General features: G+C 43.5%; 2 protein-coding genes across 5 annotated transcripts; one reads left to right on the top strand and one right to left on the bottom strand.

Annotated features, from left to right (window-relative positions):
- Positions 1 to 4501: 4501 nt before the first annotated feature.
- Positions 4502 to 8237, bottom strand: LOC124475453. 4 transcript variants are annotated; one of them, XR_006956931.1, is made up of 5 exons: positions 7108 to 8237; positions 6712 to 6841; positions 6459 to 6560; positions 4735 to 5171; positions 4502 to 4612 (listed from the first exon to the last, which is right to left on the bottom strand). XR_006956931.1 is itself a non-coding variant. In XM_047032063.1 (5 exons), exons 1-5 carry the CDS (start codon positions 7455 to 7457, stop codon positions 4942 to 4944), a joined length of 732 nt encoding a protein of 243 aa, XP_046888019.1. In that variant the 5' UTR covers positions 7458 to 8237; the 3' UTR covers positions 4502 to 4941. The 4 variants fall into 4 exon arrangements, 2 of the variants coding, with proteins under 2 accessions (XP_046888019.1, XP_046888018.1); XM_047032063.1 differs by having other exon boundaries at positions 4502 to 4945; positions 5026 to 5171; XM_047032062.1 differs by having other exon boundaries at positions 4502 to 5171.
- A 13759-nt stretch (positions 8238 to 21996) lies between these two features.
- Positions 21997 to 23783, top strand: LOC124475451 (potassium channel subfamily K member 1-like). The gene is made up of 3 exons (XM_047032061.1): positions 21997 to 22561; positions 22706 to 23110; positions 23264 to 23783. The coding sequence occupies exons 1-3, from the start codon at positions 22213 to 22215 to the stop codon at positions 23575 to 23577; spliced, it is 1068 nt and encodes a 355-aa protein (XP_046888017.1). The 5' UTR covers positions 21997 to 22212; the 3' UTR covers positions 23578 to 23783.
- The last annotated feature ends 20 nt before the right edge of the window (positions 23784 to 23803 follow it).

Genomic DNA, 23803 nt, shown 5'->3' with positions numbered 1-23803 from the left:
TTTCAGACGAAAGCAAGTGTTGTATTTCATTTGGAAGTCAAGGCGGCAGAGTCTGGAGAAAGGCTGGAGAGGAGCAAAATCCAAGTTGCTTGAAATCCAGTGTGAAGTTCCCACAGTCAGTGATGGTTTGGGGAGCCATGTCAGCTGCTGGTGTTGGTCCACTGTGTTTCATCAAGTCCAGAGTAAATGCAGCTGTGTACCAAGAGATTTTAGAGCACTACATGCTTCCGTCTGCTGAAAAGCTCTATGGAGATGAGGATTTCATTTTCCAGCATGATCTGGCACCTGCCCACAGTGCCAGAACCACCAGTAACTGGTGTACTGACCATGGCATTACTGTCCTCGATTGGCCTGCCAATTCCCCTGACCTGAACCCCATAGAGAATTTGTGGGGTATTGCGAAGAGGAAGCTGAAAGACACCAGACCCAACAATGCAAATGAGCTAAAGGCCGCTATTGAAGCATCCTGGGCATCCATAACACCTCAGCAATGCCACAGGCTGATTGCCTCCATGCCACGCCGCATTGATGCAGTAATCCGTGCAAAAGGATTCCCAACCAAGTACATTAATGGACATTTTTAAATGTTTGATTTTGTTTTGCTGTTATAAATGTTTTTTTGTACTTGGTCTGAGGAAATATTCTAATATTTAGAGATAGGATATTTGAGTTTTCTTAAGCTGTAAGCCATAATCAGCAATATTAAAAGAATAAAAGGCTTGCAATACTTCAGTTGATTTGTAATGAATCCAGAATGCATGACATTTTTATTTATTTATTGCATTACAGAAAATAAAGAACTTTATCACAATATTCAAATTTTCTGAGACAGTCCTGTATATATATTTTTTTTTCAATGGAAACACACATGAGATTATCCTGCATAGGAATTCAAAAGCATGCACAATGCCACATACTGTGTACTATACCTGGTTCCAGCCACTCCTTATCTTGTTGATCACCCTCCGGAGGGGGATGAGCACAACTGGAGAAGGCAGGGGTTTCATGGTCATGGATGTCCTGAATATGATTAATCAAGCTTCTCCATTTGGCCTCCATCACAGCTGGGTTGCCATCTGGGGTTGAGGCTGCAGTCCAGTAAAGGTGGTAGACTATGGCTGGCCTCACACAACTGTAGTTGGTCACACTGTCTGTCTTAAGAGGCTGTACAAGCCAACTGGTTTTCAAGCCTACTGGTTTCCCTACGCATGCGCGCTGTGTTCCCTTCACATCTGCGGCGGTTGTCTGTCTCGGTCACCAGATTCGTCACACATTTACAAACATATAACTGGAGTTCTTCAAGAAACATTTGATATCCATTTCGGCGATCATGACTGTATAAGTGAGCACTACATCCCAACAACGTATAAAGAAACACATTTAAGAAAATATATTTATAGAAAGATTGCAACGACCTGGATTCGATCCCTGTTGGGCAAAAAGGTGATTCAGCACACGTCAGTGGCTTATCCTATAGAGCTAACGAATAGTAAAAAACTAAGGCATTTAGGCTATTACTTATGATGTCACATCGTGTCGGTGTCCAAGAAACCTTGAGGTCTAGGTGAGCTGAGACAACTGGTTACCTCGGGCGGATCTTAAAGCACTTCCAAACATATTTAGCGAGGCTTTTTACCGAGGCTGCGGCCAGACACCACTGACGCATTTTGACAAAAACAAATGTGCGTTTTGTGACCTATATACAGTAATGATCGTACTGTGAAAGGACACTACAAACATTGCGAACACATGAGCCACAGGATGAGTGGAATTCTAGTAATGTTGTACCCACAAACAATGGGAAGCACTGTTGGAGACCTCCAAGCCACGCGATCATGACTTTAAAAGTGAGCACTACATCACAATCACGTATAAAGAGACACATTTAAGAAAATACATTTTTTGAAAGATTGCAACGACCTGGATTCGAACCCTGTCGAGCAAAACGGTAAATTTGCATTGGTCGGTGGCTTATCCTATGGAGCCAACAAATATTAAAAAGATCAAGTCATTTAGGAATATACCCATCACATCGCGTCTGTATCCAAGACCCTTTTAGGTTTAGGTGAGCTTAGACAACTGGTTACCTCGGGCGGATATTACAGAAAAACACTTCCAAACATATTTAGCAGTTTCTTTCAAATATCTTCAGATTTTAATAATATAAAAACAATGATAAACTATTTAGCAGGCTGGGTGGAGGACGCAGAGGTTGGGAGGGGGCTGGAGTTGGTGACAGCATATGGTCTGTCTCCTCTGAGTCGGAGACCAATTTAAGGGGTTGCCCAGTCACACTCAACAAGTAAACGCCAACAAGCTCACCTATGAAAAAGATTAGAAAGACACAAACACCATTTGTTATAGTTATATAATAATAAAAAACACATTATTGAAGGATAACTTACTTTGACAGGCTGTGTACTTTGTCGACACATCCAATGTCGTGCACTTGTTCCAGGGAGTACAACGGTACTTTGGAATGATTTGCTGGACCCAATGTTGTTTCCTCCAGGATCACAATGACTCTTGCTTAGAGACTTGATGCTTTTGTTGGTTAGTGGTAACTGATTTAATTATTGTACTCGCTGTGAAATATTTGTTACTGTTGCTTGCTTTTGTACAGGTACACTCTTGCACTTTTAGCGTTCCTTGTTGTTTAATTGTAACTTGTTGCTCTACATGCTCTTATGGTTCTTCCCTTTGGCACTTATTGTGGTTGTTCACAATGTATGCTCCATGTTTTGGCTACCCGCAATGTTCTCGTTGTTATTATCAGTGACCTATGCACTTTTGCAAAGCTCTCTCTTGGAAGTCGCTTTGGATAAAAGCGTCTGCTAAATTAATAAATACAAATTTAAATCTAAATGTGGCAGCAATCAATAAATAAAAATATAACGTGACGGGCAAGACAAATCAAAGAAAACATGCTGGACAGCAGAAGTCCTGCTCCACAGGCGGTTTTCCAATGCACACCCAATGGAACCACAACTGACATGTTGTACACTGGATCTGAGGAGAAGCAAGCCAGTAGATTACTATATTATATCTAAAACATTACATACCTGTTAGTTTAATCTTACCCAGTCATCATGGCCATCACTTTGTCTCCCTGGACTTTGCCATGCATTGCCGCATGCCCTGCATAGTTCTGACAGGTTTTCTAACATATACACAAGTGTCAAAAACATTTTTATGATTAAATGATGACAAAACAATCAGTGACCAGTTTGGAAGCTATTTCCCTTCTCAACTGAATGATGGCCGCCTCATCTGTGGGAAAATCCAGCATCCCACCAGTCAGTATGAGCTCTGCAAACTACACAAGATATGTTTATTCAGCAACATTCAGTGTGCAACAAAATGTCAGCTGCACTCTTACCTAGCAGACAAAAACCCCATGGGATGTTTAGTACGGCTGTTTTGGATGGCTTCTTTTCAAACAATTCCACCAAGAAATGTTCACATTTCTGTGTCTCATGAAAGCTCTTGATAGAAATATATAGTTTCTATTTGTAACCAATCATATTTTATGACTATCAGCTGATGGAAAACTTGCCTCGTCATGTCCTTGCATTTCTGTAGCAGAGCAGGGGTTTCACCTAAAGAGTCAATATAAAGCACCTCTTTCTGCTTTGGATAAATGACCCTCAAAATACAATAAAAAAAGATTCATATTCACATTCAATCATTATGCTAGATTACATGCTAGATTACTATACACAGAAGTTCGACAAACATTGTCCTCAAACTCTTTATGGTATTCTACTAACCACAAGTCTCCAGTGCCGTTGGTCACAAACTGGTCCAATGATGATTTCAAAGGCCATAGGGTCAAGCTGAAAACATACACAATTAAAATGCGACTTGTCCTAATCCTATCTGATTAACTAACTGATTTCAAAATGTGTTACCTTTTTTAACCCTTTGAAAGACCCTTGCCACATGGCGGTCATTTGGAAAGAGTCCACCCGGAAGACTTTCCTCTCCAGTGCATGTTTGGTTATTGTTGCATGAATGAATGCATTCAAAACCTTAGGGGATAATTATGTGTTATGTAAAAAATAAATTGCCAGAAAAAAAACAAAAAAAAGACTGCATGTTTTTAAATGCCTGTACCTCACTCTCTAGCTCCCTTCCGGGAGCCACATTTTCGAAGTCGCTGGCAAATATTTGAAATGGCCCCACTTTGCTCCACAGCACCCCTCTGAGCTTCCCGGCCCATATGTCAGCTATGACTGAGATCAGATGACAGAGTTGTTAACCAATACCTAATTCGATGCAGTATCCAGTTCCAAAATATCACCAAATAATTAAATTGTCTTTGTATTGACATCTACAGTATACTTCCATTCCTCTGTGGAGGTAGGTGCGGTCAAGGTGTCGGATGGTGCACCTTTGGAAGGAGACCTCAAGGGGCTGTGCTGCTGCGTTGGAGGTGTGATGGGGCTGTGCTGCTGCGTTGGAGGTGTGATGGGGCTGTGCTGCAGCGTTGGAGGTATGATGGGGCTGTGCTGCAGCGTTGGAGGTGTGATGGGGCTGTGGTGCTGCGTTTGAGGTGTGGAGGTGAGGTCAACCATATTGCGGGGATCCGCTCTTCTGGTTCCACATATTGCTTTAAATGGTCAATGTTACATTTTGACACAGTGTTTCCTTTTGCACTTTTCAAGACTGCACTTTTCCCCTCAATGTTGCAAATTACGTACGGGCCCAACCACTCAGCCTCTAGTTTCCCACCTTTCCGTTGCTCCTCCCGTATATTTTTTCTCAACACTTTGTGTCCGACCATAAAGTTGTCGTTGTCCCCCTTGGCCAATTTCCTTTTTTTCACCCGTTCTTGTCCTTTGCTGATGTTTTCCACCACTTTTGCATAAACATCGGGTAGGTTTTGGGTGAGGCTGCTCACATCCTCATTCTTTGTAAGGGCAGCAATGTGGTCCTCATTTATCTGTAACATTGGTGTAGAAAATAAAACACATTATGGCATAGACACATATATACTGATAGTGCAGGAAGAGGCAATCATACCTGCCACTTAATGGGAATTTCAGAGGGTAACGGGCCTCCCTCCCATACATTAGGTAGTATGGACTGTATTTTGTAGTTAACTGCATTTTGGTTTGAAGGCCAAAAACAGTTGACCTGATGTATTTATCCCAGTCGCTGGGGTGGTCCTGCACCATAAAAAATAAAAAACTTGAATTGAAAAAAGGAAATCAGTCATTCCCCATATGTTATCAGAATACATTTAGTGAAAAAAGTACAATTTGTTACCCTTGAATGGTGCCATTGAGTTTTTCCACTAAGCCATTAGTTTGTGGGTGGTAGGGCGCACAGAGGCTTCTGGCTATCACTAGCTTCTCACACAAGTCATGGTTGATTTAGAATATTCATTAAGAGGATAATTTATTTTGAATACCATGGTGAATTATCCATTGATGTGACCAAAAAGACAGGAATCCCACTATGGACCTACTTTATTGACAAATTATTTGTCAATAATAATTCCACGTGTATTCTTAACCGCGCAATGTCCTGAGTAGCTAAAACCTCTTCACGAGACAGCTGAGAGTTCTTTCCCAGAAAAGGTGGTCTGTGTACTTTACCCGGTACTAAATCATCAACTGTAAAGCCTTTGTCAACCATTACAGCCATGTCTTTATCTAGTAAAGGAATGATTCCAGACTGCTTAAACAGTTCTTTATCACTAACAGAACCCGAGTACAGGGCTGACACAAAGGTGACAGCACCGTGTGGGGACACACCAATCAGTCCCTTTACTGTGGTGTGAGATTTGTAATTGGAGTACATCTCACTCTGCAAAAGCAGTGAGGAAGGGGTTTGACATTTCAGTTCAGTGCAGTCTACTATCACCTGTGTGTCAGAGTACCTTTCGTGTCATGCACTCTGCCCCCTAGTGGCGGTTCGTTTGTGTTCCCCGGTTGTGGGTGTGGCCATGGTCTCCGGTCCCAATTACCCACTCACTCTGCCTCAGTCTTCACACCTGTCTCCCATCAACTCATCAGCCCTGCAGTTTATCAACCCTGGTTTTCACATCATTCATCGCCGGATAATAGTTTCGTCTACCCTCGGTAGTATGCTCCCGGTTCCTGTTAAGACTATTTGTTGTGTTATTCCTGAACTAACTTTTTGCCTGTGCCTCCAGGATCACCAACCTTGCCTCCCAGCCAGACCCCGTACAGCCTACCCTGCCGTCCTGTCTGTTTTTGTCATCACCATCAGTCTCCTCTGCACCTACCCCAACATTAAACCCCTCTGGACCATCCCTCTGTTTTTTGGCGTGTCTGTGTTGTGCACTTGGGTCCACCACCACCACCAACCCGTAACATTTCGAACACACAAGGCATCATGGCACGGACTGCATCAGGGGACATCCAAATGCCCACAGCACCCAAAACTGTGTACAGAAAATTAGCCCAGGTTCTAATTGTTCTGCTAACAGTTGACTGGTGTATGTTGAAGCGGTCCGCTAGATCCTTCTCCTTCAGAGACAGATACACCAGAAAGAGGAACAACTCATCAACCAGCGGTAGACAACGGCTCTGTTGGTAGACAAGTAGTAATTGATTAGTTGTACATTGTACAAGACAAAAGTGTTTGTAACAGCTTAGCACTACATCTGAAAATATTCAAATGTAATGTTCAAATTCATGTCTTTATTTATTTACAACATAAAAATGGTCAGATGCCTACTGGTCTACGTGGTAGGTCAGCGGTCGTATCAGGATCTGAGGTTGTCGATGATTGTCCAACACGGACAATTCTCCTTGTGGCAGGTTCAATCTGCAGCCAAAAGGCAAGAAAATGGCGGTAGCTGGCAAATCTATGACAAATATCAAATTGCCATGTTGGATATAATAATATAATTGTGCCCAAAAAATATTGTACAGTAGGTCATGTCGTTATTGAAAACGTCCATTCTCTATTGCTTAAGGTCTGGGCTAAGACTGTCTTGTCACTCATAAAACATGATGTAATGTTTTAACCTTCAAGTCATTTCTGGCTTTGTTTTGAAATTGGCAGCCTAACGATAAGCAAGTGTAACATAATTGACTTAGAACTTAAGTAAATTGATAACTTTTGTCCCACCTTGTGTAAAACCTGATGTCCTCATCGGAGGTCTTGAACCTTTCTAGTCCAAAGGACTGCCGTAAAGACAACTCCTGCAATCGCTTCTGTAGCTCTACGATGGCCTGCTGCTGTGCGTCGATTTTCTCGCATGCAAGATCAAGAGCTGAAGGATCTGGTCTCATATCATAATCATGACACATCAGAGACACGCTGGCATCGATCAGCTCCTCATCCTCCGCTTGCCGCTGTGTTCGCTGCCACACGCTTGGCCGAGCGACCGGCAGGCTGAAGTTGTTCCAGTCGAACAACACCGGAATCGCCCCAGGTTTCAAACGCCGTCGGCCCCCTTCAATTATAATTTCTGGCATAAAATGCCGACTGCAGACAGTTGTGTGTCTCCTTATGACAAAATTATCACGCCTTATGTTTCAGACCCATATCGCCCTGACTGGATCATCCTTAGGGAACTGGTGAAAACTAACCCCAGAGTTATTTATCCCCGACACAGAGCACCTCGGCACACAACAAAAACTGCTGTTCGGATGTTGCCATTTCTGATATTTTAACATTCTGACATTATAATGAAAACGAACAGCCTACAATTAAGTTGTATCATAAATAAGATTGTTGTTGTAATGAGCAAAACGTAGCTAACAGTTAGCACAAGACTTGTAATTTGGATCATTTAGCGCAGCAGATGTGTACGGCAGTGAGAAGCGGAAACGATTACATCTGTTTTCCGGTTCGAACGCTGGGCGTTCCGCATAACCCTTATTACCAACGTTAAGCAAAGTTACTTGTATAGCTGTTTGGCTAGTCCTATCCTCCGGTGTTACAAGCCAACTGGTTTTCAAGCCAACAGGTGTTCCCTTCACATCTGCGGTGGTCATGGGCGTAGATTTAGGGGGGGACGCTAGGTACTTGATACCTAGCGTACTTGATACTAGGTACGCAATATTTTAGCGAATTGTGCTGCTATTTGGATCGATTCCGACGGCCAGGACGCGACAGTACAAGAAACGCCGTAATTTGATTGGCTGAAAACCCGAAGGAGGAGGCTTATCTGACACGCGACACGCACGGGAAGAAGCACATGCTACTTTGCTTGCTTGCACCGGCAGACAAGCTAGCGGGTGTGTCGGCGACAACGGTACAGCTAACTTACCAGGGCTGTCTGCCAACAATACATACATAAAAGGCCAGAGTAACACATTGTAATATTCCCTTTGCCCTTCAGCATGTACATGTTAGCCCCTTTTTGTGCTTTGTAGATCAGATATGCCTCCACCCAAGAAAAAGAGAGGGGACATACGAAGCTTTTTCAAAAAGCAGTGTAAGTCAGGCTAAATAACTAGCCACACTAGCAGTGGTAGTGACCTGGCTTTCAAATGCAGATTCTACTGTGGAAAAAGTATTTACTGGTGATATTATATGTTACCCAGGATATTGTTACAGCTAAACCTAGCTTATGTAGCAAATCTTTCAACCAAGGTTAGGAGTATAGGACGGATTCACAGTTGATGGCCCGTCACTGCATTGCTAGACAGGTGCTGGAAAAACCAGTTGGCAATGTGAATAAGTTTACACTGTTGGTTATTCAAATATAATGAATCATTATTTGATTATTAATGTCCAAATAACACTGTATACAATATGGTAGGAGGGTTAAACTTGCTAACCATAGGATAGGCTACAAAATGGATAAACCATTTTGTATGTAGGAAAGACAGCATCAAAACGCTCCAGATGTAGAGCAGGCTGAGGAAACAGCTTCAGGTGAGGTTCTAATTAGTAAAATTGACAATTTATTTAGAGTGATCAGCATTGATGTTTGTTTTAGGATGCTCAACCAATAATTTTTATTCAAGCACGGCTTATTTATAGGAAACTCAGAAACCCAGCAAAGATGCTGTAGGGCAGGATGAGGGAGAAGCAGCTGGACCTTCAGGGCTTAAGGTGAGGTCTTTATGAGCTATGAATTATCAAGCATCAAGCAAGGAAGTTTTAGGATGTTTAGAAAATTATGACCTTAAGTTAATTTACATGGTCATGAATTAGGGGGTGGGGGAAATCATGCATGTTAAAAGGTGGGTTCACAAAACCATGTCCCCTTCATATTGCAATTGCTCTGAAATATAAACATGATGCGTTGAATGCATACTATGATATGTGTGCATTTGATTCATTAGTCCATTATTTAATTACATATAGGAAACTCGGACATCTTGTGAAGATGTCATAGAGCAGGTTGAGGGAGCGGCAGATAGACCAGGGCTTCAGGTGAGGTCTTAGTGATTCTGTGATGAGATACTACTATTGAGTAGTAGCAAATTATTAAATATAAATATAGTCAACTTGTTTTAATATGTTAAAGTGAAGTGAATTACTACTTAGTATAATAAGATATCAGTGTGGATAAAAACCAGGGTAAGTTTTTGTCTGCTCTTCGGGAGACAGTGAGAGCAACCGGGATCCTCAAGAAGTCAGTGTAGTGTCCTGGACATGGGAAGTTTGCCACACCAGCCGGATTCAAAATTCATAAAAGTACAGAAACTTCGAAACAAGACGTTAAGGTTTCAGGCAAAGTGGTTTAATCAATATCCATGGGTGCATTATAGTCCTACATTGCAAATGGTTCTGTGTTTTGAGTGTGTCAAAGCATACACCATCAAAAAGACCACTCTAGAGAAAAGAAATTACCCTGCCTTTTGCTCTAATGGGATCAAAAATTGGAAACATGCGGTAGAATGCTTTAATCGCTACAAAATAAGCAAAGCCCACCATCATGGCATTAATGTCAATGCAATGGAGCAAACTCACACAAATATCCAGTTCAGTGGGTAAATCACAGGAGGAGGCGAGATACTGTCTCGAGCAAATCATGGGCTCTTTGAGATATCTAGCAAGGCAGGGAGTTGCCTTTCGCGGTCATGAGGTCAATGAGGGTAATCTTTACCAACTTGTGAAATTCCTTGCAACCAAGGACCCTATTCTATCTTCTTGGTTCAAACGTTGCCATGATTATTTCAGTCCACAATGCCAAAATGAGTGCTTATTTTTATTTGCTAACACAATTGTGAGGGAAATTGCCTCAACAATCAGGTCCTTGTCTGTGCTTCAGTTTTCAATAATTATGGATGGTACTCAGGATAATCAGGGGAAAGAGCAGGTTTCCATATGTCATATGGAGGAAATGGCCTCAGTTGGTTCTGAAACTGGCACTTGAGCCAATGGTCTCCTAGATCGCTTCCAGAAGGTTAAGACTGTGCTTGGACTGCTGGTAGCATCAGAGGTGTTGGGAGAGCTTGAGTGCTTAAACAAATCATTGCAAAAGCAGTCCCAAACAATTAAAGGCATGCAAGCTGGTGTTGACTATGTTAGTTCAACTCTTCAAGAAAAAAGGAGTGAGGAAAAGTTTGCAGAAGTGTTTGAGAAGGCAGTGCTAATGGTAGACTCCTTGGGAATTGAACCTATTCAACTCCCTTATCAAAGAAATCCCCCCAAAAGATTCACTGGCGGGGCTAGTCAGCATAAGGCAAAAACACCAGAGGAATACTATAGAATATACATTTTCAAAGTTTTGGACAGTCAATTCAAGGAACGGTTTAACCAACCAGACTTACAGAAACTGAAACAGATTGAGAATGTTCTCCTCACCGGGCAGTTGGATGATGTGATTGTACAGTATCCAGAAATAAAGAGGGATATTTTGAAGGTTCAGCTACCAATGTTTCTTTCAAAGCATACAATCACGTCAAGTGATGAAGCTGCATGCATTCTGAAAGCAATGCCAAGTGAGGTGAGAGGCTTTTTTGATGAGGTTGAGAAGCTTTTTAGGTTGTTGTTGGTCGTCCCTGTGGCCTCAGCTGAAGCTGAACAAAGCTTCAGTGCACTGACAAGACTGAAAACTCGGTTACGGTCAACTATGTCTCAGCAGCGCCTTAATAACTTAACTGTATGCCATGTGCATCAAGAGGCCCTTGACAAAGTGGATTTTAACGATGTAGGCCAACAGTTTGTATCTGTAAATGACAGATGTAGGCATCTGTTTGGAAAGTTTAGATAAAAGGAAGGAATCAAGAAAACGCAGTAACATGTTAAGTAGCCATAATGGAGTTATAATTTTGGGTGCCAAAGATGTTTTTTGGTTTATTATTTTGCTCCACAAGGCTACTAACATACATAGTAAATTATGTTTGTTAATAAGTGGTTGTTCAGCATTTCACATTCCCAGGTATTAACATGAGTGTAAGTATATTATTTGAGGTACTGGAGGGCAAATAGTTTTTATAAGAAAATATAGAAAAGTGTTATTTTATTTATTTATTTTGATTGTTTTGCTCCAGAAGTTCTGAAAACACTTTCTTGTGACAGTGTTTTTGTTAGTGTAAAAACAAATGTACGTAATAATTTATGATAATAAAACATTTTGTTGTTCAACATTACAGTCTCATCATCACAGTCTCTTTTTTTGGAGAGTGCATTTTTTTGATAATAGAGTTATGATTGATCTTTAGGGATAGTATACAGAATGGCATCTCGATTTGCGCTCCCGGGAGGGGGGGGGGGGGGGGGGGGGTGATGGGTGGATATCCCCACCAAGTCTGAGACCAAACCTACGCCCTTGACTGTTTAACTGGAGCGATCCAAAATCCAAAGGGTGGGGATGTGCATTTCCCCCGTGTAATCTTGAACGTTGTACTTATCCGTCCATTTTACAAATCACGATTGGTCAAAAATCTATCGTTTTCCGGGTACAGCCAATTCGTTGGAGCTATTTTAGCTAACATAGGTGTTTCTTTAGCAAAGAAATGGAACGAAAAAGAAAAGGAGAAAAACAACGGGCACAGCAAGCAAATGCTGCACAATGTAGAAGTATAGAATACATGTTACCGCCGTCAAATGACGGAGAGAGTTTGCAGCCCGAAGATGCGGCTGTACCAGAGGCGCCAGGTGCAAGTAGCTGTAAACTGCTGTAATTTCAACATTTAGAAACTTGTTCCAAACCATATTGTTTTTATTTTGTTTAAAACATTATACATTTGGTATTACTGTTAGCCAATATATAGGCTATACATTTTAAATTAAGTAAAATAAATGGCCAAGAGAAAAAGGCACTCATCTAAATATGCACAACATGCTTTTTAGCTTTAAATAATAATTGTGCTATGTGGCTCAAATGCAATTGTCTTGACTTTTTGGTCTGTGAATTAAAGCAGGCACAGGTGACACAGGGAAAGAGATTGCGGCTGCTGTGGTGACAGGGTCCAGTGGAGAGGCTATGACAGGTGCAGCACTAAAACTGTACACAAGAGTCAGTCTTTTAACAGGGTTATTATATGGAAATTAGTTTGTTGAATTGATAGTCATTATTGAATATAGTTAACTGATTATTGTTTTTTTGCAACATCAAATAGCAGATGCAGAAACAGAGACAAGTATGGAAAAAGAAAGTGAGGGAGAAAGTGGAGGGGGGGGGGGGGGGGGGGCAGGCCGGTCTGTGTTTCAAAGTCCCGGGCTGTTTTTCAGTCCCAGTCCGACCCTGTGGCATAGTCACTAAACGGGACTGAAAATGTGCATATGCCACTTCCCATGCAAAGGTTTTTTTACTTGCAAAGGCCTACGCACATTTTGGAGACAGTGGAAGTTGACGACGCAGATGACCGTACTGTAGTCAGACTGCAGAAAGTAAATGTGGGAAGAACAATTACTCTTAATATATATATATTTTGTTTTCCTCACACAGGTTTTTTTCACTCCATATCATCATTATCATGAAGATTACATCCAGCAGTTATTTGAACTTGTACTGAGTGATAATTGTTCCATAAACACTTTGTACAATCCAACTCAAATTTTAAATAAAAATTCTGCGCTGTCTCACCATCAGATCCACTACGGGAGCACAAGAAGGGGAGATGCCCCGACTGCAGGGAATACAGGATAACATCACATATCCTACCTTAAGATAACTGCAGAACACAGTGTATAACTAAATATATTTCTTTAATGCTGTGCATATATCATCATGTGAAAAACTGGAAATACATTATTTATTTTTTTCTTTTCACCGGTCGCCATAATTCACCGCAAAGACCAATCGCATGCCAGGATCATTAATTTACCGGATTAGCATTCATGAGGTGCTTTGCATTGACCATTTATGGTTAAAATGGGCGTGTTCAGGGAGGGGTAAAATGCTGATTCACATACGCACACTTGTGGGTAATCTGTGATTTATAAAGGGAACATTGCTTACAGGTGTGCATACACACAGTTTTATAAATCAGATTTTTTGGGGGGCGTATGCCATTTTAGGCTTTTGGGCGTACGTACACTTTAGTAAGAATCCTACGCACAGTTTTGTAATGAGACCCCTGGTCATTTTCTATTTCTGAGTTTACCAATGGTTTCTTGCTTCTTCCAAATACACCAAATAGTTCATTTTGACAGACCAAACATTTTGTCCAGAATATGATCCGTAAAGCCCCCCACAATGATTAATGTTTTTAAATCTAAAAAATACTTTGCTGTGATTCATATTATTATTAACAGCAGACTTCCAATTTCAGTGTATGATTGTGAGAGAAAAAAACGTTGCACAGATGCCAGTTAAGTTATATTTTGTCAAGGTTAAACATTTTAGGCCACATAAATATAAGAAAAACTAATGTTTTTCTTTAGGGCATCTTTAATATAATTGATACAGCTCTGCTTTACTCTTATGTTGAGATTAGCATTTAAATTGATGCAATTTAAATCATTGAAGTCATTAAAGTCAGTGTGAGCTCTTGGCCTTGTTGAGGAGGCCAACAGCGGAAGGGACAAAACTGTTTGTGTGGCGTGAGGTTTTGGTCCTGATGGACCGCAGCCTTCTGCCGGAGGGGAGTGACTGAAACAGGGAGTGTCCAGGGTGGGAGGAGTCGGCCACAATCTCCTTCGCTCGCCTCAGGGTTCTCGAGGTGTGCAGGTCCTCGAGGGAAGGCAGATTGCAGCCAATCACCTTCTCCGGAAAAGTCATGGAAATCCGTTGGTCAAAATGTGTATGAACCCTGCAGATGGTGATGGAGGAGGTGAGGATGGACTCTGATGGCTGTGTAGAAGTGCACCATCATCAACTTTGGCATGTTGAATTTCTTCAGCTGCCGCAGGAAGTACATCCTCTGTTGTGCTTTCTTGGTGAGGGAGCTGATGTTCAGTTCCCACTTGAGGTCCTGGGAGAGGATAGTGCCCAGGAAGCGGAAGGACTCCACAGTGTTGACTGGGGAGTCACACAGGGTGATGGGGGTGAGTGGGGCTGTGTTCTTCCCGAAGTCCACAACCATCTCCGCTGTCTTGAGAGCATTGAGCTCTAGGTTGTTCTGGCTGCACCAGGTTGTCCGCTTCCCACCTATAATCAGACTCGTCTCCACCAGAGATGAGTCCAATGAGGGTGGTGTCGTCCACAAACTTCAGGAGTTTGACGGAGGGTTGACTGGAGGTGCAGCTGTTGGTGTACAGGGAGAAGAGCAGAGGAGAAAGGACGCAGCCCTGGGGAGATCCAGTGCTGATGGACCGGGAATCAGAGACTTGTGTTCCCAGCTTAACGCACTGCTTCCTGTCAGACAGGAAGTCTGTGATCCACCTGCAGGTGGAGTCAGGCACGTTCAGCTGGGAGAGCTTGTCCTGAAGCAGAGCGGGGATGATGGTATTAAAGGCAGAGCTGAAGTCCACAAACAGGATCCTGGCGTAGGATGCTGGGGAGTCCAGGTGCTGTAGGGTGAAGGTGGAGGGCCATATTAACTGCGTCGTCCACAGACCTGTTGGCTCTGTAGGCAAACTGCAGGGAGTCCAGTAGAGGGTCTGTGATGGATTTTAGGTGTGCCAGCACCATGCGCTCAAAAGACTTCATTACCACAGAGGTCAGGGCGACGGGTCTGTAGTCATTATGTCCAGTTGGCCTGGGCTTTTTGGGCACAGGGATGATGGTGGAGGACTTCAGACAGGCTGGCACATGGCACGTCTCCAGGGAGGTGTTGAAGATGTAGGTAAACACCGGAGACAGCTGGTCAGCGCAGTTCTTGAGGGTGGCTGGAGAGACAGAGTCCAGCCCAGCTGCTTTGAGGGGGTTCTGTCTCTTGAACAGTTTGTTCACTTCTCTCTCCTGAATGGAGAGGGTCGTCACTGTAGACGGGGGGAGGGGTAGGCCTCACGGGTGGAAAGGGGTTGGTCAGGACTGTCCAATTGTCTTTCAAATCTACAGTAGAACTCATTCAGGTCCTTGGCCAGGCGGGAGTCGTTAGTGGAGTGGGGGCTTCTGGGCTTGCAGTTGGTCTGAGGCCTCTCCAGACAGAAGCAGAGTCGTTAGCAGAGTCTCTGCGAGTACAGTCGTTTAGCCTCTCTCACCGCTTTGCTAAACCTGTTCTTCGACTCCTAGAATCTGTCCCTGTCCCCACTCCTAAACGCGGCCTCTTTGTCCAGCCTCAGCCTTCTGAGTTTAGCTGTAAACCAGGGTTTGTCGTTGTTGAAGCTCACCCTGGTGCGTGTTGGTATACAGCAGTCCTCACAGAAGCTGATGTATGATGTCACAGCCTCCGTGAGCTCATCCAGACTATTGGTAGCAGTCATGAACATGTCCCAGTCAGTACAGTCCAAGCACGCCCGCAGCTTCTCCATAGCCTCACTGGTCCACTGTTTTGATGTCCTCACAGCAGGCTTACAGCGTTTAAGCTTCTGCCTGTATGCAGGAATAAAGTGGACCATGGCGTGGTCTGAAGGTGCCAGTATGGTACTCAGACTCTGTTACGGATGGGCGGGCCGCCGGATAAGACGGATTAATTAGCATTTCTGTTGCCTTTATGGTTCTCCGAAGGCTGGGGGTGCTGAAAACAATTCACTGCCAGAACAGTAGGTGGAGAAGCGTTTTTTTTTTCGAAAACACATTGCTTTGTTGTGTCTTTGTAAGTTAGAAATCGTCGTTGTTTATCTCCCACTTCTCATCACACGTGTGACCCTCCTACCAGCTGTCACTAGTCAGACGATGAGTGCAGCAGGTGCAGTCACATAATATTATATTAAAGACTGTGTCTAATGCTATATAACCACCTGAAAGAGCAAACTTATCTCTATCATGGTAGGTATTATTTGTGGGGAAAATAGTAGCACTCTATAACAAAAGGATATGCTCATCTTATATACACTATAGAAACTATTAAAAAACGATTCCATGAAATGAATACGTTCTTATTTTCTTTGGTATTTTTGTGATTAGCAATGATGATTGCTGGGTAATATGTATGTTGTTGTGCAATGGCAAGTCTTTATTTGATCATGTGACGAGACGATACAATATAGACAAGGCTCTGGTTTTGTGAATTCATTTCTCCACCACCAAGTGTATAATCCAATGTGAAAAATGATAAACAAAAAGACTGATATAATTGGAAACAAAAAGATCCAAACAAACTGTATGTACAGTCAAAACTACAATGTACTACTCTAGGTCACTAAACTGTGGCAGTCAGTGCACAGACAACAAACTCACGTTTCTGAATTCGCTAGAGTACAGCATAAACTAGCTCACAATAAACTTTCTCTCCAAGAAGTTCTCATCACAGACGTCTTTCGAGAAGACGACCTTAGAGAAAACGCCTTTCTGTCGAAGTCGTCATCGTCGAGTGTTTATGTACCTCCTCCCGGCTTTCCTCACACACAGTGAACGATGGCAGCTAACAGACTAAGACTGTTGATGGAGCTGGAGCTGCTTGACATGGAAGAGGAAGTGCTTTTAATGCAACTTGTGAGACAACAGAAGAGGAGACGGAGGCGTAGGTGGTCTGTGCGCCCACTACATGGAAACGCGAGGTACAGAAATGTGAGATTCCGGAAATGATGTTGTTTGAAAATGATGTCGTAGCGGACCAATCACGGCCAAGGGGTATACGTCGCTGTAGAGCACGGCATGACGGATCGACAGGAATTTCAACGGTGCACGGGAGAGCTCTCCGAGGGCCCCGGAGAGGGCGTTCCGGGGCGTTCCATCTATGTGTAGGCCCTTCCCATGTGTCCGTAAAGTGAAGTGAAGTACGGAGTACCATATAACGGCCTTGAGTGACCCAGTGCTGCTCGGGGAACCGCATGGTATGCTTTACTGATTGAACAGTAGCAGTTATCCAAAGTGTTCTCTTCTCTAGTAGGGCATTTGATGAATTGTCTGTATTTGGGGAGTTCTTGAGTGAGATTGCCTTTTTTAAAGTCGCCTAGCACAATAACCAAGGAATCTGGATTTTCATGCTCCACGCACAATATTCGGTTGGCAAGTACACGTTGAGCCTCGTTGGCGCTAGCCTGAGGGGGCATGTAGACGCCGACCAGTATGAATGAAGCAAACTCACGTGGCGAGTAAAAAGGTTTACAGTTAATAAAAAATGTTTCCAGATCAGGAGAACAATGCTGCAGAATCACTGTCACATCTTCACACCAGCCACTGTTAATAAAAAAAACAAATACCACCACCTTTCGTTTTGCCAGAAAGCAGGGAGTCACGATCCGCTCTCAGCAGTTTGAAACCTGCTAGCTGTAGAGTCTGGGATCATTTCACTCAGCCATGTTTCAGTAAAGCACAAAACGGAAGATGAACGAAAGTCTCTGTTTTTCCATACCAGTAGCTGAAGTTCGTCCAGTTTGTTGCTCAGCAAACGAACGTTGGAGAGAAATATCCCAGGTAACGCTCTGCGCACTCCGCGCCGACGAAGTCGCACCAATGCACCGGCCCGTTTACCTCTCCTGCGATTCTTCGCTGCTAGGACAAAGCCGAGGGTGGCTTTGACTATGATTCCCACTAAATCTGCCGCTGGAAGCAGAAAAGTGGGAAATAAATCCACAGGAGTTGTAATCCTGATGTTAAGAAGTGCTTCTCTTGTTAGAGAACCCCGGAAATCTTGGCAGAACACTGAATTAACAGACAAAACAAGACAAAACAAGACAAAACAGAGCACACCTAGCGACCGCGGCTGCCATCGTCGGCGCCATCTTAGAGTAGATATCTAAGATGGCCAGACCCACGCTTAATTATTTCGTCCCTTAATTGTCCCTTATTTGACCACATTGGCAGTGGCAACCCTGACCCCGGGGCTCAGATGATCTTAGGATAAACCAACCAAAACAAATGTTGAATCTGGAAATTGGTGCTATAGCACCCCCAGTTAAACAGAAGCTCTGTACAGTAAACCCAATGGAATAACAACATTCCACAGAGGCTACTACCAGCAAGACCGAGGAGTTGGTCATTGACTACCGTAGGACTAAGCCACATTTGCAGCCTATTAATATCCAGGGCAAGGACATCGCTGTGGTGCAGACCTACAAGTTCTTGGGGGTGCATCTGGACGACAAGCTGAACTGGTCGGCTAACACAGGTGCACTGTACAAGAAGGGACAGAGTAGGTTGTTCTTCCTGAGGAAACTCAGGTCCTTTGAGGTCTGCAAGGAGATGCTGCTCATGTTTTATCAGTCAGTAATGGCGAGCATGCTCTTCTATGCTGCAGTCTGCTGGGGAGGCAATATGTCCAAGAGGGATGCTGGACAAGCTGGTCAGGAAGGCGGGCTCAGTGCTGGGGCAGAGCCTGGACTCACTGGGGACTGTGGTGGAGAAACAGATAGGGTCAAGCTCTTGGCCATCATGGGCAATCTTAATCATCCCCTCCACCATGTCCTGGCAGGACAGTCCAGCAGCCTCCATAGCGGGCGGCTCAACACCCTACGTTCTCGGACTGAGCGTCTTAGGAGGTCCTTTGTCCCAGTTGTCATAAAATTCTAATATATGATTAATACATGACTTCACACTGTTTAGCACTATACACCAACAATATACATATACATCTTATCTACACTGTCCATAACTTATTGTATTGTCTGTTTGTATTGGATTGTCTGTACAAATTGTATGTAATTGTAAATATGAGAGCTGTGAGAGATACCTGAATTTCCCCGCGGGATTAATAAAGTATATATCTATATATCTACTGTATCTACGGCTGAAGTTCTACATTTGCCTACATTTGTATGCTGTGATCCCCCAAACAGATGAAAAGTTCGAATGAGATGTATTAAATAGAATGGACATGTAGAGCCAAAAAGGCTATATTGCTTGGTAACTAGTGTGTACTTTATAGCTTTTTACATTATTTTCTTATAGTCATTGTGCACAGAAAAACAACTGTTAACTGGGGTCTTTTGGTTAACATAAAATTATGTGTCATTGCGCCTGATTAAACTGTTTAAACCGATGTTGCGTGCAGTGGCGGCTGGTGAAAATTATTCTAGGTGGGGCTGTGAAATATTCAGTCAATTCGGTAACCATCCTAATACAATTGAACACAAACTGCATGATACGAATTCTCTGAGAAATAGTAATTATGTAATTCATGCACACAGGTAGAGGCAAATGTCCACATTTGTGGACTATAAATATCATTACACTCAGTTCAGAAATATTGAAAACCACAGACATCTGGGCACTCTGCCTGGTATTATTAGGAAACACAATACAACTATGACTGTAAAACTAAATATTAAGGATTTATAAATTAATTTAACACAATCAATTATCTTTGATAGAACGTGCCTGTTCTTATCCACTTCTTCGTTGTTTCTCCTCACCTCAATCCGGTGACCTTCGTCCAGTTGCATAGTGATTGTCTCTGCCTAGCATGGCTATCTTGATTGTATTCTCCATGTGTGCCTTTGTGCACTTGTTTTGTTTTCTCAGATAAAAGTTTAATGTCCTTAACTCCTGTAACAGTCCATGCTGTATCTGTTCCGAATGTTATAAAAAGCAAGTACGGGAAGCAAAATAAGGCATTGACATGACTGCATCCAGTTAGCCAGGCCTTTCTGTTGTAGCTTACCAATTGTGGGAGAAACCTCTGTGTATGATTTACCTTTACCCTTTTCACTCGCCTGTTGTGTAATTTTGATGTCAGGTTGGGCCAAACTCTTTTATTTGTATTTTCTCCACTAAAGTTCTCCTCTCAAAAGGATTTTGGAGAGGATATCTGACAGAATTTGAGAAATGAGAACATCTGAAGTCCGGTCCGGAGCATAGAGTTAATATAACTAGAGTAAGCTACTTTTGTCTTCCAAGATGGCGTCCCCATTCATTTCTATGAAATGTGCTCAGTGGCGCAGTGAGGCAAGCGAGATCGCGAGACTGGACGCGGCCATCTTTCCACTTCCGTGTCTTCCTGTCTAACTTTAAACAGTGGCTCTTTTTTTCCCTAGCTCCGAGAGCTCATGTAAATCGGCTATCGGCCAATGTGAACTTGTGTGCTCGTGCCCTGTTAGTATCCGCCAGCACATTTGCAGGAAACTTTCATTGACTAAGCAAATAAATGGGTTGCTAGTTTACCCATTTCGGATTGGTTTCAAACTTAGCAGAAATCGGGAAAAATTATTCGATGAAAAAGCTAGTAGTATGAGCCAGGTTCGAGAATCAAACAAAAATTATTGGGGGAGATATTTTTGTAAATGTTGAATGGAGTTAATAGAATAAAAACGACCGGAAGAGTCGGAAACCTAACCGTACATGCAATACCACCTACATCCACCGGGGCCGTTGCTTCAAGCCGAGGGGCGAGGGGTGGGGGCTTGGGTCCGGAGTCATTCATTTTCAATAAGGTTAAGTAGGCCCTACAGTCGCAAAATCACTTCTATACTTAACTCTGCTTGGGGCGCTAATTACAGCGCCCTTTATGCATCATTTTTGAGGACGCTGATTGGCTAAATATGTGTTTCTTGTTAGCAACGGTCAGCAATTCACCTATCGCCAGGTTGGTACGCGTTTCGAGGGCGCTTTTTCTAGCGCCCCAGATGTCGAGCATGAAGTGTATATATATACACAACACTTTATTGTGTATTTTTAACGCAGTCATGCTTAAAATGAGTCGTTATTGTTTAGAAAATATATTACATGAAAAACAAAAATCTAAAACACTTTTCACCAGGGAGGGCGGCGCCCTCTATTGACCAGCCGCCACTGGTTGCGTGGTATCGTTCTTCGCTGGATGTGAAGGGCACTTTGGTTTCGACTTGTGTTTTGTTTTCAAATCAACCCAAAGAAATCTAGATACCCCAAGCATGCATCAGTCTTACAAAATAAAATATAATTTGAGGTCCATCCATATAGTCGAAATGAATCAACTTCAAGTTACTAAATAACTTTGTGATGTAACAATGCTTTGGTGTCTTGTTGCCTACATTCTAAAACTGGTTGTTCCCATCCTTGATTTTGATAGGCTATATCGCATTCCATGCCGTTGTAAAATCCAGCATAACCTTAGGTTGTCCTCATAACAGTCTTTAACATTCCATATTACTGCGCATCGAATATTTCAAATAAAAAAACACGGCAAAGGTGTCCATCTGGCTGCGTGGATTTATGTAGGAACTATAGGCCTACTTTGTAGTGGCGGAAGAATGACGGTTTATTATTAAACTATTTTGTTTCTAATTGTTTTTATTTATGAAACCATATCAAATATTTGTAGTAACAGTTTTAGAAAAGCAATAAGCCCCGCGAATCCGTGTTTTGCGCTGATTTTGGAACCGGTAAGGGGGTTTTCGGCAATCCGCTTCGCGTCGTGGCTAACAACTCCCCTTACCTGTTCTAAAATCAGCGCCAAACACTGAGTCGCGGGGCTTATTGCTTAATTTTCACATAGTTGTAAAACACTGTGAGAACGGCACTGTCACGGTGAATGAGCCACCGATTAAGATGTAAACCTGAAAAACCTGTTTGGTGTTACATTTACAACAGTCTAATCACAGCTGATCGCTCTCTCTTTCTCTTTCACACACACACACACACACACACACACACACACACACACACACACACCTGTACACCTGGCCAGGTGACAATCGCTGACGTAATGCCTCTGCGCCTCTCTCATTGTCAGGTCGGGCATCACCTTGGGTTTGGCCATGGAAGAATGAGGAAGAGATATTTTCTCCCGAAAACGAATTAACTAACCTCACTTCCATAGAATATCTGGTAGAAACTTGGAGAATCTAGTTATGTTGGACTATATGTACCTAGTGTAACATAAACCGTATTTCCTTAAGTATAGTTAGCTTCTGTTTACAATGGTCCAAGGTTTTGGAGGCTGGTGGACACGGTTGTTGGAGCGGCGTCAATCGGAACTAAACGTCACTTTGCTGCTGCTGTGCTATGTACTCTACCTGTTGTTTGGCGCCGGGGTCTTTTCAGCCGTCGAGCGTCCCTACGAATCTGAATTACGTGAAAAGCTACAAGCTCTCCGACACAAGTTCCTCCAGGACCATGCTTGCGTGTCGGACGAGCTCCTTGAAAAAATACTGTCTCGTGCACTTCAGGCCAATAACTATGGCGTGTCAATGCTCGGTAACGTCAGCAACTCGAACTGGGACTTTATATCATCGCTTTTCTTTACCAGCACTGTGCTAACCACAACAGGTGAGTTGGACTGTGAACTTGCCATAATCAGTGTGTGTGAGAGAGAAAAGAAGAAAGGATAAATTCAAATAACTGTCATCTTGTAAACAAATTTTTAATACATTTTCACCTTGTTTGTTGGTGGGTTTGTTTGTGTTGTCTCAGGCTATGGTCACACCGTCCCCTTGTCAGATGGTGGAAAGGCCTTTTGCATAGTCTTCTCTCTTCTGGGAATCCCCATCACCCTCCTGTTCATCTCGTCTGTGGTGGAGAGGATCATGGTGGTGGTGACGCGGAGGCCCCTGGCCCACCTCCAGGTGCGGTGGGCAGTACCCCGGACGAGGGGCGCTGTGGGCCACGCCCTGATCCTGACCTTGTTTTCGGCTATGCTGCTCTTCTTCTTCCCTGCGCTGGTGTTCCAGGCCTGGGAAAGCAGCTGGAGCTTTCTGGACTCTCTCTACTTCTGCTTCATCTCCCTGACCACCATAGGGCTGGGAGACTATGTGCCAGGGGAGACCCACCCTACCACCACCAACCCACACCGGCTACTCTACAGGCTGGCCATCACAGGTTGGTTCATGTGACCGTATTTGTACTGGCTGGGCATCACAGGATGGTTCTTATGACTATATTTCTACTGGCTAGCCATCACATGTTGGTTCATCTGACCGTAGTCAACGTAATCCTCTCTCTCTCCCCTTGGTGTGTGTGTGTGTGTACCAGTGTATCTTCTGCTGGGTCTGGTGTGTCTGCTAGTGGTGGTGGAGACCTGGTGTGAGGTGCCTCAACTGAAGAGCTTCCGGAAGAAGTTCTACAGAGGGAAGCGGGACGGCCAGATCCCAGAGGACATGGCCGATATGGTGGACGACACAGACGACAATGAGCTGACTGATCACATGACTGCTCCGCCGCTGGGCCTGCCTAACTTCTCCTACGTGTCGGCGCAGGCCGCCTCCCTCCGCCTGGAAGATCCCGCCCCCTTTACTCACCCCCTGGAGACGACCGCGCCTGTCCATGTCAACCACCTCAGAAGATGAGTCTGTGTCAGGAGGGAACTGCATGAGTGAATGAGTGTGTGTGTGTGTGTGTGTTTGAGAGAGAGAGTTTCCAGGTCGTGTGTGTGTGAGAGAGAGTTTCCAGATATAGATTGTGAGGATGGAGGTGGGTCCCTGATGACAAGTTGTTTGTAAAGAGGGATTTGCAGCTCTACACTTCCTGCAGTGAAGGGAACTGGCCTTGAAAAGATATGTGTGCTTGTGTGTA

The sequence above is a fragment of the Hypomesus transpacificus genome, chromosome 13 (assembly GCF_021917145.1).
Source record: "Hypomesus transpacificus isolate Combined female chromosome 13, fHypTra1, whole genome shotgun sequence".
Classification (NCBI taxonomy): Eukaryota; Metazoa; Chordata; class Actinopteri; order Osmeriformes; family Osmeridae; genus Hypomesus; species Hypomesus transpacificus.
Note: the sequence above shows the minus strand (reverse complement) of the source record. Positions and strands in the feature narration are given on the sequence as shown.

Coding starts and splice junctions, on each gene's coding strand:
- LOC124475453 (XM_047032062.1), bottom strand. CDS start 7,457: ATGCCAGAAATTATAATTGAAGGGGGCCGACGGCGTTTGAAACCTGGG. Junction 6,842..7,107: donor GACATCAGGTTTTACACAAG/GTGGGACAAAAG, acceptor TATTTGTCATAG/ATTTGCCAGCTACCGCCATT. Junction 5,172..6,458: donor TCAACATACACCAGTCAACT/GTTAGCAGAACA, acceptor TTTATGGTGCAG/GACCACCCCAGCGACTGGGA.
- LOC124475451 (XM_047032061.1), top strand. CDS start 22,213: ATGGTCCAAGGTTTTGGAGGCTGGTGGACACGGTTGTTGGAGCGGCGT. Junction 22,562..22,705: donor CACTGTGCTAACCACAACAG/GTGAGTTGGACT, acceptor GTGTTGTCTCAG/GCTATGGTCACACCGTCCCC. Junction 23,111..23,263: donor CTACAGGCTGGCCATCACAG/GTTGGTTCATGT, acceptor TGTGTGTACCAG/TGTATCTTCTGCTGGGTCTG.